Here is a 14,303-nt window from a genome sequence, read left to right as displayed (position 1 = left end):
CAATGTTTCCAAGAGTGTCAATCTCATGTGTGCCTACAGGTCCCCCTGCTGAGCTCCCTGCATTACAGCATATAGTAGTGGCATTAAAGTGACACTAAATATATCCTTATTTATCAAAAATAATCTATACACTAATATATATATATAATACGAATATAATATAATTACAATATAATTACTAATATAATACTAATAATATATACTCCATAATGGTTCCATTATCTTTTTGCATAAAATAGGGTCTGTCTTTTTCTCCCTCCCTGCAACATCTTCTGTAGATTCCTGAACCTCCTGAACCTCTACCCCCCCCCCTTCCATCAGTTTGGGATGAGTAGCGCACATCAGTTGTGGTCATGTGCAATGCTCTATGCACACTTCCCTTCTGCAATCGCTTTGAGAAGGACTCCCATTCAACCTGCCTGCCGGTGGTGCTCTTCCCCCCCCCCCCCCCGGCTCCCAGGCAGCCCTTCCTCGCCAGTCCTCAAATTTTCTATTTGCCTGCTCCCATTTTGCAGGCGAGTGAACAATTTGAGCGCTGCCCTAGTCCATCTTGGGAGGGAGCAAGAGAAAGTGGTTACATTCCTACATACAGTGGGACCATGGGGAACAAACGTAGATACCCTCTAACAGAAAGTCAATTCAAAGCAGCAAAAAGAAAAAAAAATGGAATTTGGAGATTTAGAGGAGGCTGAAAGCAATAGAGGATACTTTTTGAGTTAGGAATACCTACTTGACTAGATTCTATTTTCTTTAAACCAGCGTTTAATGTCACTGTGTGCCCAAGTGACTTCCCAGAGAACAGCACGTGCATGTGTGTTTCTCATTGACTTCACCGGATGCAACCTTTGATTATAAGCTTTGCGTCACTCTTCTAGTTTTAGGGAAGTGTTCTTATCTTGGCACGACTGTTCCTACAAGCTTTCAGCACAGATAATGTTTATGCTGCTGAGTACACGTGCCCAGTTAAGTGCACACTACTGTGAAAAAATTCACTTGCTCACAAAGGACACTAAATATCATGTACAAATACATAATAGGTTTATGTGGGTAAATATGTTCCATATTTAAAGATGTAAGATGTAAAGATGTAAACTATTTTTGCAAAGATTAAATCCCTGAAAAGCTAGCTAAATTGCCATTTCCATCTCTTTTGCTACCTTTGCCTAACATGTTAGATTACATAGAGCCATAAAGTGCACAGCAAGGTTTTAGCTTGGGTAAAGCTATAGGAACATTAACATTTATAGTTTTATTTTTCTAAATAGTTTGTTGAAGGTATACTGGTATGTTAACTCCTTCTTGTAATTCTACAAAAAGTGCTTATCACCAAATGCCAAGTTTTATGATTTGATGTGCATGTACCGGCTTAATTGTAACTTGTACAATGGGGTACTGAACAGTATTTAGACATATATTTTACATAAAGCCAATTTATTGAAAATGAAATTGCACGCATAAAAAATACCCTTGTAAGTTTGTGTGTTACTTAAAGCGGAGTTCCACCCAGAAATGGAACTTCCGCTGATCGGATTGCTCCCCCCCCTCCGGTGCCACATTTTGCACCTTTCAGGGGGAGGGGGGAACAGATAACTGTCAAATCCAGGTATCTGCTCCCACTTCCGGGCATAGGTCGGCGTACTTTGTGCGGTGAACTAAGCAATGTCCGGCCCCTCCTCCTTCCCCCCACTGTCTTCTGGGAGACACGTAGGTCCCAGAAGATAGCAGGGACCATTCAGATTGTGCAGCGTGACTCGCGCATGTGCAGCAGGAAACAGGCTGTGAAGCCGGAAGGCTTAACTTCCTGTTTCCCTTAGTAAGGATGTCGGCGCCTGCACCCGGAGCCGAGGGACGGGTCGGCTTCGGGTAAGGACATTGCGGGCTCCCTGGACAGGTAAGTGTCCTTATATTAAAAGTCAGCAGCTGCAGTGTTTGTAGCTGCTGACTTTTAATTTTTTTTTTCCCAGGCGGAACTCCGTTTTAAGAATGTATTTTAGGTAATTTTTTTGTAAAAAATATAAATGTTTCGACACATTTGAATAAAGCTGAACCAAGTACAACTAAACAATCTGAGAACTGTTGATACATGTAATTAGCTTGGTAACTTTAAATGCAACAGTACGTCCATCAGTGAGTATAGTACATTCACACAATATAGCAATATACAAGCTTTATTTCAGATGCCAAAACCATCTACTGTAAAAGATTCTCTTCTCTTCAAATGCTCTTCGCTTGACATGTTTCGCCAATCGGTTCCTTCAGGAGCCGCAAAGTATTATTTATTGTCACAACATTTGGATATCCAAGAAATAAATGAACAGCATTCACAGGAAGTCACCTGCGTTCATGCACCAAAGAAACTGACCCCACAGGTATTAGTAGGCCATACGGGGAACAAAATAGAGCCAGGGATCTTTCTGAAAACTTATATACATTCTGGAATATCACACTATTTCCAATGGACTGCAGGGGGACTAAGGAAGAGGAAAGCATACATCCAAGGATCATCTAATGTGCCCCAGTTGATACTCCTCAACTCCCGCAGATGCTGTGCTTGGATATCCATGTTGTAACAATAGATAATGCTTTGCGGCGCCTGAAGAAGCCGATTGGGGAAACATGTCAAGTGAAGAGCATTTGTCAACAATATAAAGATTTGTATTTGGATATTTGGATATTCTCTGTTGGTTTTAAGGATTCAACAGTATTTATATACTGTTTCTTAATATTTAAAGCAAAATAAGCAAATGTTTTTAATGACTTATGTGTTATGGCATCTTTAAAGTCCCCTCATTCCTGATTTCAAATATATGTCCTTTTGGGATGTAGGTGCCCTTGATTTCCAGGTTTAGTGGTATATTTGAATGTACCATTGTATTTTTCTTTTCATGCGTGATGCCTAGCAGGACTAAGACACAAAATGTATGGCATCACAGCTGTTTACAGACATTTTAGGCTGACAAGCATATATAAAACAGAAGTTTGGAGTCTTCCACACTCTAATTCCATAGTTTACAGCATATTTTTAATTTCACTTCCTGAAAAGATTACCTTCTTTCTTTCTAAAACAATTTATAGTGTTTATCTTATTACAGCCCTTTAGCCTCGGTTCACACCAGAGGCGGCACGACTTGCAGGTCGCCTCACCGAGGCGACCTGCACACGACTGCTGGGGCGACTTGCAAAACGACTTCTGTATAGAAGTCTATGCAAGTCGCCCCAAGTCGCCCCCAAAGTCGTACAGGAACCTTTTTCTAAGTCGGAGCGACTTGCGTCGCTCCGATTAGAACGGTTCCATTGTACTGAACGGGACGCTACTTGTCAGGCGACCTAGGTCGCCTGACAAGTCGTCCCAGTGTGAACCGAGACTTATTCTGTCATTTCAAATGACTACCTACAATTTTAACTCACATTCAAGGCTCATTTACACTTGTTTGTTGCACCAAGGCTTGCTAAAGCGCCCATTAATGTGCATTTCCTCAGCACACTTCTTTATGTGTGGTGTGTTTGGGGGGGCATTCATTGTGCATTACAGTTGAGTAAAACACACTGCAGCACTACATTGCCAAAAAACAGCCATGAACATTTTCCTATTTATAATGAATGAGCTGCCATAATGCAATGTATGTAAACCCATTTTGTAACACGCATGCATTAACGCACTGCAATGGAATGCTTAAGTGTTAATGGGCCATCACCTAAAGCCAAACTCTAGACATAACATTTTATTTCATTTGGGATAAAGTGGGCAATAGATGTGTTTCGTTCCAAATTAGTTTTTTAACAAATTTCGACAAATTCGTTAATTCGGAAACATCCGAACTATCGAAAACCCGTTTCACAAATTTTTCTGAATATTGTAAATTCGAATATTCCAAAATTCGTACATTTGTAAACTCGTAAATTTAAAAATTCTTTAATTCGTAAATTATAAATTTGAAAATCCGAAAATCCGAAAATTCAAAAATCTGAAATAATAACTATTAAATTATAGGTATTGGAATTTCCTTTCAAATTTGGCTGTTAGACCTCTTTCACACAAGCACTGCTCCGCATTTTAGCGGTGTTTTTCGGCTGCTAGCGGAGCACTTTTAACCCCCCGCTAGCGACCGAAGCAATGATTAAATGCGCCCGAAAAGCACCACTGCCGAAGAGGTTTGCAGGCGCTTTGGCAGCGGTGCCCATTCATTTCAATGGGCAGGGACGGTGGAGGAGAGGTGTATACACCGCTCTTTGGAGAGATTTTCTCTCTTTCCTGTTTTGGGTATGGTACAGGAAGTTAAGGGAAATCTCCCCAAAGGGACAAAAACAAAAACAAAAAAACTGACAGGGGTTATCACCCTCCCTAAAGCTTGCCATACATTATACAATATTCTTATTCAATTTTCTTTAGATTTACTTTCAACTATGTAGTGCAAGGGCCTGCCTGATTGCATACGTGTATAGGTAAAGGTGTATAGGTTTGACCTCTTATTTTATGGTTTTGGTAAAGCGAATATAAAATTGTACAAGGAAATGGTATAATGCATGGCCAGACTCTATCCAAAATGACAAAAAAAACGTTTTGCCTTTAGCCATACCTGTCAGTAGGGCAATGGTCAGTGTCAGTAGGGTAGAGGACGGTGTCAGTAGGGTAGAGGACGATGTCAGTAGGGCAGAGGTTGGTGTCAGTAGGGCAGTAGACAGTGTCAGTAGGGCAGAGGTTGGTGTCAGTAGGGCAGTGGACGGTGTCAGTAGGGCAGTGGACAGTGTCAGTAGGGCAGAGGACGGTGTCAGTAGGGCAGTGGACAGTGTCAGTAGGGCAGAGGACGGTGTCAGTAGGGCAGAGGTTGGTGTCAGTAGGGCAGTGGACAGTGTCATTAGGGCAGAGGTTGGTGTCAATAGGGTATTGGACGGTGTCATTAGGGCAGAGGTTGGTGTCAGTAGGGCAGTGGACGGTGTCAGTAGGGCAGAGGTTGGTGTCAGTAGGGCAGTGGACAGTGTCAGTAGAGTAGTGGTAGTGGATGGTGTCAGTAGGGCAGAGGTTGGTGTCAGTAGGGCAGTGAACGGTGTCAGTAGGGCAGAGGTTGTCTCAGTAGGGCAGTGGACAGTGTCAGTAGGGCAGAGGTTGGGGTCAGTAGGGCAGTGGACGGTGTCAGTAGGACAGTGGATGGTGTCAGTAGGGCAGAGGTTGGTGTCAGTAGGGAAGAGGTTGGGGTCAGTAGGGTAGTGGACAGTGTCAGTAGGGCAGTGGATGGTGTCAGTAGGACAGAGGTTGGTGTCAGTAGGGCAGTGAACGGTGTCAGTAGGGCAGAGGTTGGTCTCAGTAGGGCAGTGGACAGTGTCAGTAGGGCAGAGGTTGGTGTCAGTAGGGCAGTGGTTGGGGTTAGTAGGGCAGTAGATGGTGTCAGTAGGGCAGAGGTTGGTGTCAGTAGGGCAGAGGTTGGTGTCAGTAGGGCAGTGGACAGTGTCAGTAGGGCAGAGGTTGGTGTCAGTAGGGCAGAGGTTGGTGTCAGTAGGGCAGAGGTTGGTGTCAGTAGGGCAGTGGACGGTGTCAGTAGGGCAGAGGTTGGTGTCAGTAGGGCAGTGGACGGTGTCAGTAGGGCAGAGGTTGTTGTCAGTAGGGCAGTGGATGGTGTCAGTAGGGCAGTGGACGGTGTCAGTAGGGTAGTGGACGGTGTCAGTAGGGCAGTGAACGGTGTCAGTAGGGCAGTGAACGGTGTCAGTAGGGCAGTGAACGGTGTCAGTAGGGCAGAGGTTGGTGTCAGTAGGGCAGAGGTTGGTGTCAGTAGGGCAGTGGACGGTGTCAGTAGGGCAGTGGACGGTGTCAGTAGGGCAGTGGAAGGTGTCAGTAGGGCAGTGGACAGTGTCAGTAGGGCAGTGGACGGTGTCAGTGGACGGTGTCAGTAGGGCAGAGGTTGGGGTCAGTAGGGCAGTGGACGGCGTCAGTAGGGCAGAGGTTGGTGTCAGTAGGGCAGTGGGCGGTGTCAGTAGGGCAGAGGTTGGGGTCAGTAGGGCAGTGGATGGTGTCAGTAGGGCAGAGGTTGGTGTCAGTGGGGCAGTGGGCGGTGTCAGTAGGGCAGAGGTTGGTGTCAGTAGGGCAGAGATTGGTGTCAGCAGGGTAGTGACGGTGTCAGTAGGGCAGAGGTTGGTGTCAGTAGGGCAGAGGTTGGTGTCAGTAGGGCAGTGGACAGTGTCAGAAGGGCAGTGGACGGTGTCAGTAGGGCAGTGGACGGTGTCAGTAGGGCAGAGGTTGGTGTCAGTAGGGCAGTGGACAGTGTCAGTAGGGCAGTGGACGGTGTCAGTGGACGGTGTCAGTAGGGCAGTGGACGGTGTCAGTAGGGCAGTGGCTGGTGTCAGTAGGGCAGTGGCTGGTGTCAGTAGGGCAGTGGACGGTGTCAGTAGGGCAGTGGACAGTGTCAGTGGACGGTGTCAGTAGGGCAGAGGTTGGTGTCAGTAGGGCAGTGGACAGTGTCAGTAGGGCAGTGGACGGTGTCAGTGGACGGTGTCAGTAGGGCAGAGGTTGGTGTCAGTAGGGCAGTGGACGGTGTCAGTAGGGCAGTGGACGGTGTCAGTAGGGCAGTGGATGGTGTCAGTAGGGCAGAGGTTGGTGTCAGTAGGGCAGAGGTTGGTGTCAGTAGGGCAGAGGTTGGTGTCAGTAGGGCAGTGGACGGTGTCAGTAGGGCAGTGGACGGTGTCAGTAGGGCAGTGGACGGTGTCAGTAGGGCAGAGGTTGGTGTCAGTAGGGCAGAGGTTGGTGTCAGTAGGGCAGTGGACAGTGTCACTAGGGCAGTGGACGGTGTCAGTAGGGCAGAGATTGGTGTCAGTAGGGCAGTGGACAGTGTCAGTAGGGCAGTGGATGGTGTCAGTAGGGCAGTGGATGGTGTCAGTAGGGCAGAGGTTGGTGTCAGTAGGGCAGAGGTTGGTGTCAGTAGGGCAGTGGACAGTGTCAGTAGGGCAGTGGACGGTGTCAGTAGGGCAGAGATTGGTGTCAGTAGGGCAGTGGACGGTGTCAGTAGGGCAGAGATTGGTGTCAGTAGGGCAGTGGACAGTGTCAGTAGGGCAGAGGTTGGTGTCAGTAGGGCAGAGGTTGGTGTCAGTAGGGCAGTGGACAGTGTCAGTAGGGCAGTGGACGGTGTCAGTAGGGCAGAGGTTGGTGTCAGTAGGGCAGTGGACAGTGTCAGTAGGGCAGTGGACGGTGTCAGTAGGGCAGTGGACGGTGTCAGTAGGGCAGTGGACGGTGTCAGTAGGACAGTGGATGGTGTCAGTAGGGCAGAGGTTGGTGTCAGTAGGGCAGAGGTTGGGGTCAGTAGGGCAGTGGACAGTGTCAGTAGGGCAGTGGATGGTGTCAGTAGGACAGAGGTTGGTGTCAGTAGGGCAGTGAACGGTGTCAGTAGGGCAGAGGTTGGTCTCAGTAGGGCAGAGGTTGGTCTCAGTAGGGCAGTGGACAGTGTCAGTAGGGCGGAGGTTGGTGTCAGTAGGGCAGTGGTTGGTGTTAGTAGGGCAGTGGACGGTGTCAGTAGGGCAGAGGTTGGGGTCAGTAGGGCAGTGGACGGCGTCAGTAGGGCAGAGGTTGGTGTCAGTAGGGCAGTGGGCGGTGTCAGTAGGGCAGAGGTTGGGGTCAGTAGGGCAGAGGTTGGGGTCAGTAGGGCAGTGGACGGTGTCAGTAGGGCAGTGGACGGTGTCAGTAGGGCAGTGGACGGTGTCAGTAGGGTAGTGGACGGTGTCAGTAGGGCAGTGAACGGTGTCAGTAGGGCAGAGGTTGGTGTCAGTAGGGCAGTGGACGGTGTCAGTAGGGCAGTGGATGGTGTCAGTAGGGCAGAGGTTGGTGTCAGTAGGGCAGAGGACGGTGTCAGTAGGGCAGAGGACGGTGTCAGTAGGGCAGTGGACGGTGTCAGTAGGGCAGTGGACGGTGTCAGTAGGGCAGTGGACGGTGTCAGTAGGGCAGTGGACGGTGTCAGTAGGGCAGAGGTTGGTGTCAGTAGGGCAGAGGACGGTGTCAGTAGGGCAGTGGACGGTGTCAGTAGGGCAGTGGACAGTGTCAGTGGAAGGTGTCAGTAGGGCAGAGGTTGGTTCAGTAGGGCAGTGGACAGTGTCAGTAGGGCAGTGGACGGTGTCAGTAGGGCAGAGGTTGGGGTCAGTAGGGCAGTGGATGGTGTCAGTAGGACAGTGGACAGTGTCAGTGGAAGGTGTCAGTAGGGCAGAGGTTGGTGTCAGTAGGGCAGTGGACAGTGTCAGTAGGGCAGTGGACGGTGTCAGTAGGGCAGAGGTTGGGGTCAGTAGGGCAGTGGATGGTGTCAGTAGGACAGAGGTTGGTGTCAGTAGGGCAGTGAACGGTGTCAGTAGGGCAGAGGTTGGTCTCAGTAGGGCAGTGGACAGTGTCAGTAGGGCGGAGGTTGGTGTCAGTAGGGCAGTGGTTGGTGTTAGTAGGGCAGTGGACGGTGTCAGTAGGGCAGAGGTTGGGGTCAGTAGGGCAGTGGACGGCGTCAGTAGGGCAGAGGTTGGTGTCAGTAGGGCAGTGGGCGGTGTCAGTAGGGCAGAGGTTGGGGTCAGTAGGGCAGAGGTTGGGGTCAGTAGGGCAGTGGACGGTGTCAGTAGGGCAGTGGACGGTGTCAGTAGGGTAGTGGACGGTGTCAGTAGGGCAGTGAAAGGTGTCAGTAGGGCAGAGGTTGGTGTCAGTAGGGCAGTGGACGGTGTCAGTAGGGCAGTGGACGGTGTCAGTAGGGCAGAGGTTGGTGTCAGTAGGGCAGTGGACGGTGTCAGTAGGGCAGTGGACGGTGTCAGTAGGGCAGTGGACGGTGTCAGTAGGGCAGAGGTTGGTGTCAGTAGGGCAGTGGACGGTGTCAGTAGGGCAGTGGACGGTGTCAGTAGGGCAGTGGACGGTGTCAGTAGGGCAGTGGACGGTGTCAGTAGGGCAGTGGACGGTGTCAGTAGGGCAGTGAACGGTGTCAGTAGGGCAGAGGTTGGTGTCAGTAGGGCAGTGGACGGTGTCAGTAGGGCAGTGGATGGTGTCAGTAGGACAGAGGTTGGTGTCAGTAGGGCAGTGAACGGTGTCAGTAGGGCAGAGGTTGGTCTCAGTAGGGCAGAGGTTGGTCTCAGTAGGGCAGTGGACAGTGTCAGTAGGGCGGAGGTTGGTGTCAGTAGGGCAGTGGTTGGTGTTAGTAGGGCAGTGGACGGTGTCAGTAGGGCAGAGGTTGGTGTCAGTAGGGCAGTGGACGGTGTCAGTAGGGCAGTGGACGGTGTCAGTAGGGCAGTGGACAGTGTCAGTGGAAGGTGTCAGTAGGGCAGAGGTTGGTTCAGTAGGGCAGAGGTTGGTGTCAGTAGGGCAGTGGACAGTGTCAGTAGGGCAGTGGACGGTGTCAGTAGGGCAGAGGTTGGTGTCAGTAGGGCAGTGGACAGTGTCAGTAGGGCAGTGGACGGCGTCAGTAGGGCAGAGGTTGGTGTCAGTAGGGCAGTGGGCGGTGTCAGTAGGGCAGAGGTTGGGGTCAGTAGGGCAGAGGTTGGGGTCAGTAGGGCAGTGGACGGTGTCAGTAGGGCAGTGGACGGTGTCAGTAGGGTAGTGGACGGTGTCAGTAGGGCAGTGAACGGTGTCAGTAGGGCAGAGGTTGATGTCAGTAGGGCAGTGGACGGTGTCAGTAGGGCAGTGGACGGTGTCAGTAGGGCAGAGGTTGGTGTCAGTAGGGCAGTGGACGGTGTCAGTAGGGCAGTGGACGGTGTCAGTAGGGCAGAGGTTGGTGTCAGTAGGGCAGTGGACGGTGTCAGTAGGGCAGTGGACGGTGTCAGTAGGGCAGTGGACGGTGTCAGTAGGGCAGTGGACGGTGTCAGTAGGGCAGTGGACGGTGTCAGTAGGGCAGTGGACGGTGTCAGTAGGGCAGTGGACGGTGTCAGTAGGGCAGAGGTTGGTGTCAGTAGGGCAGTGGACGGTGTCAGTAGGGCAGTGGACGGTGTCAGTAGGGCAGTGGACGGTGTCAGTAGGGCAGTGAACGGTGTCAGTAGGGCAGAGGTTGGTGTCAGTAGGGCAGTGGACGGTGTCAGTAGGGCAGTGGACGGTGTCAGTAGGGCAGTGGACAGTGTCAGTGGAAGGTGTCAGTAGGGCAGAGGTTGGTTCAGTAGGGCAGAGGTTGGTGTCAGTAGGGCAGTGGACAGTGTCAGTAGGGCAGTGGACGGTGTCAGTAGGGCAGAGGTTGGTGTCAGTAGGGCAGTGGACAGTGTCAGTAGGGCAGTGGACGGTGTCAGTAGGGCAGTGGACGGTGTCAGTAGGGCAGAGGTTGGGGTCAGTAGGGCAGAGGTTGGTGTCAGTAGGGCAGAGGTTGGGGTCAGTAGGGCAGTGGATGGTGTCAGTAGGGCAGAGGTTGGTGTCAGTGGGGCAGTGGGCGGTGTCAGTAGGGCAGAGGTTGGTGTCAGTAGGGCAGAGATTGGTGTCAGTAGGGCAGAGGTTGGTGTCAGTAGGGCAGTGGGCAGTGTCAGTAGGGCAGTGGACGGTGTCAGTAGGGCAGTGGACGGTGTCAGTAGGGCAGAGGTTGGTGTCAGTAGGGCAGTGGACAGTGTCAGTAGGTCAGTGGACGGTGTCAGTGGACGGTGTCAGTAGGGCAGAGGTTGGTGTCAGTAGGGCAGTGGACGGTGTCAGTAGGGCAGTGGACGGTGTCAGTAGGGCAGTGGACGGTGTCAGTAGGGCAGAGGTTGGGGTCAATAGGGCAGTGGACGGCGTCAGTAGGGCAGAGGTTGGTGTCAGTAGGGCAGAGGTTGGGGTCAGTAGGGCAGTGGATGGTGTCAGTAGGGCAGAGGTTGGTGTCAGTGGGGCAGTGGGCGGTGTCAGTAGGGCAGAGGTTGGTGTCAGTAGGGCAGAGATTGGTGTCAGTAGGGCAGAGGTTGGTGTCAGTAGGGCAGTGGGCAGTGTCAGTAGGGCAGTGGACGGTGTCAGTAGGGCAGTGGACGGTGTCAGTAGGGCAGAGGTTGGTGTCAGTAGGGCAGTGGACAGTGTCAGTAGGTCAGTGGACGGTGTCAGTGGACGGTGTCAGTAGGGCAGAGGTTGGTGTCAGTAGGGCAGTGGACGGTGTCAGTAGGGCAGTGGACGGTGTCAGTAGGGCAGTGGCTGGTGTCAGTAGGGCAGTGGACGGTGTCAGTAGGGCAGTGGACGGTGTCAGTAGGGCAGAGGTTGGTGTCAGTAGGGCAGAGGTTGGTGTCAGTAGGGCAGAGGTTGGGGTCAGTAGGGTAGTGGACAGTGTCAGTAGGGCAGTGGATGGTGTCAGTAGGACAGAAGTTGGTGACAGTAGGGCAGTGAACGGTGTCAGTAGGGCAGAGGTTGGTCTCAGTAGGGCAGTGGACAGTGTCAGTAGGGCGGAGGTTGGTGTCAGTAGGGCAGAGGTTGGTGTTAGTAGGGCAGTGGACGGTGTCAGTAGGGCAGAGGTTGGGGTCAGTAGGGCAGTGGGCGGTGTCAGTAGGGCAGAGGTTGGTGTCAGTAGGGCAGTGGACAGTGTTAGTAGGGCAGTGGACGGTGTCAGTAGGGCAGTGGACGGTGTCAGTAGGACAGAGATTGGTGTCAGTAGTTCATTTTTATTATTTTTTTAGGAGCCCCATTGGGTAGGGGGCTTTGGTGAAATATCTGGGGTCTAAACAAACCCCGGATGTCTCACTTTTTAGACAGAATCCCCAGTCCCTTTCTATGCAGCACATCTGGCACACCCTGTGCACACGCCTATGGGAGGAAAGAGGGACTTTGTTCCAAATCAGGGACTGTCCCTAGAAATCAGGGACAGTTGGGAGCTATGCCTTTAGCCCTGGTTCGCACTGATGTGATTTTAGATGTGAATCGGATGGCATTGAATTACATGACAAGAGCAATAACATTGGTTCCATCAGCGTAGCCGCGATTTTGGTTTGTTCTACTTTTGATATCACTTCAATCAGTGTGTAGAAAAACAATCCTTCTTATCTATTCCTAATACATTCATCAGGCTTCAGTGCTATCCATTCCTGATTAAACGGAATAACAGGATAAGACCAGACAGACTCCGAGAATAAATGAGTGGCTGAGGATAAGAGAGGAATCTTTGTGCGGAGGAGCCCTGTGATTGGCTGAATCCATAATCCAGGCTCACTCTGATACCTACTGTCTACTGAACATGTAAACAAGCCATAGCCTGGAGGGGGCGGGGCCCGCACGGTTCATGTGCCGGCCTGGCCCCTCCCCCGGGGCGGGACTTTATCCGGCTAATGGACGGCTTTTATTATTGTGTGCAGTTCCAGAAAGGAGCAGATGGTCGGAGACACTGGATGGGATCTGACCTGTGCCCGGCTTCTCATACTAAATATTGTCTTCTGGCCGCCTGGTCAGAGCTGAGCCTCGCTGTGTATACAGGAGCCTGAAGATCGCCTGCTGCTGTTTACATAAGAAGAGACTTTCTGTAGGTGGCAGCCAAAGGAGAAAGAAGATCTGCAGCAGCTCGTCACACTTACAGCAGGTAGCTCCACCACTTTGGATGTGATAGTCATGACTTGTTAGAGAGATCGGGCACTAAGCCTAGGCTGCCCATACACTATACAATCTGATGGTACAATCTCCTTCTCATCACAGTGCAAGGGTCTGCCTCATTTCACCATTACTTAGGATGGTCCTCCTAAGACATAGTTCTTCTAGATCTAGATAGAATTGTATAGTGTATGGGCACTTCATAGTCTAAAGACTTGAATGACTCAATAGGAACAAGCATTGATTATAGGATTCTATTTCTTCTCCCCTTCCTATCAGATCTAAGGGGTGATTTGTCTGCAGAGAAGTCGATCAGAGATGGCATCTTTGAAGCTATGGGACCATCTGCAGGCTGGCAGCTCTGAGGTGGACTGGTGTGAAGGCAACTACAAGATCGTCCCCACTATCGCCGAGTTTTACAATACGGTGAGTGCTCTCTATATACTACATCGGTGAGGCAGCCATTTATAAAAACAATAACAGCTGTCATTTCATCTACAAATCCTATTACTTTTGGGGTAGAGGCCTGTATAAGACTAGTCTCTGAAAAGAAATCCACAGAGGACGCTTACAGCGTCTTACAGGCGTTGAGGAGGCAATCGGTCACCTTCAAATTGCCTGTTTTTTTTGTTTAATGGAACTAACATGGTACAACCACTTGTGGTGTCAGTGTGGTCCCATTGGCTTGAATAAGTGAGTATGGCAAGTGGTGCCACCTGTTGACTCAGCAGTCTGCGTTAAAGGGTAACTCCACTTTTGTGGGGGGGGGGGGATCAACTAATATAGCGTATACAATTGCTACACAAGTCATGTTGTAATTGAATGTTGTTAAAATTACCTTTCCTCTTCAAACTGCAGCTCTGTATTTTTCTGGAAAATGCAATGCTATATAGCAGTGGTCTCCAAACGGCAGACCGGGGGCTGGATTCTGCCTTTTGCTTGCTTTTATATGGCCCTTTGGGAATTATCCCCCCCCCCCCCCCACTGACAATGGGGCACTATTCCTCCTATTGACATCTATTATGGGACACAATTTCTCCCCCCTATTACCAGTGATGGGACACTATTCCTCACACTGACACCAGTGATGGGGCACTATTCCTCCCGCTGAAACCAATGACGGGGTACTATTCCTCCTGCTGACACTAATGATGGGGTACTATTCCTCCTGCTGACACCAATGATGGGGCACTATTCCTCCCGCTGACATCAACGATGGGGCACTATTCCTCCCGCTGACATCAACGATGGGGCACTATTCCTCCCGCTGACACCTACAATGGGGCACTATTCCTTTTGCTGACACCAACGATGGGGCACAATTCCTCTTGCTGACACCAATGATGGGGCACAATTCCTCTTGCTGACACCAATGATGGGGCACAATTCCTCTTGCTGACACCAATGATGGGGCACAATTCCTCTTGCTGACACCAATGATGGGGCACTATTCCTCCCGCTGACACCAATGATGGGGCACTATTCCTCCCGCTGACACCAATGATGGAGCACTATTCCTCTTGCTGACGCTAACAATGGGTACTATTCCTCCCGCTAATAGCAAAGAGTGGAGTCCATGCAGTCAACCCATGCTGGATTCATTGATCTTCTTCTGGATTCTGGGTTGGGCTGAGACCCATGTGGTTTGCACTACTGAGCCATTACCTGTCGGTCTGGACATCCAGTCATGTTCATATCTTTGCTCATTTATATCTGACCTTTTCCGAGAAGAAACATTGAGGGAATTCTTGTGAACTTCTTCTTCGGGGTTCCCGTTGCTGTGGGCTGCCTGCCCGATGTAGTGAGAGAGGACTCGGAGGCTCCATCATCCCTGGACATTTCCACAACTAAGCTTGTT

The 14,303-nt window shown here is 50.7% G+C and overlaps 1 protein-coding gene across 1 annotated transcript in view; it reads left to right on the top strand.

The window, feature by feature from the left end:
* The first annotated feature begins 12,146 nt into the window (after positions 1-12,146).
* ACER2 (alkaline ceramidase 2) overlaps positions 12,147-14,303 on the top strand; it is a 47,786-nt gene continuing 45,629 nt past the window's right edge. The window contains exons 1-2 of the mRNA XM_073636492.1: positions 12,147-12,437; positions 12,725-12,871. Of these exons, the coding sequence (XP_073492593.1) occupies positions 12,764-12,871 (108 nt within the window). The 5' untranslated portion in view covers positions 12,147-12,437; positions 12,725-12,763. The remainder of the gene's footprint in view (positions 12,438-12,724; positions 12,872-14,303) is intronic.

The sequence above is a fragment of the Aquarana catesbeiana genome, linkage group LG01 (genome assembly GCF_042186555.1).
Source record: "Aquarana catesbeiana isolate 2022-GZ linkage group LG01, ASM4218655v1, whole genome shotgun sequence".
NCBI lineage: Eukaryota > Metazoa > Chordata > Amphibia > Anura > Ranidae > Aquarana > Aquarana catesbeiana.
Note: the sequence above shows the minus strand (reverse complement) of the source record. Positions and strands in the feature narration are given on the sequence as shown.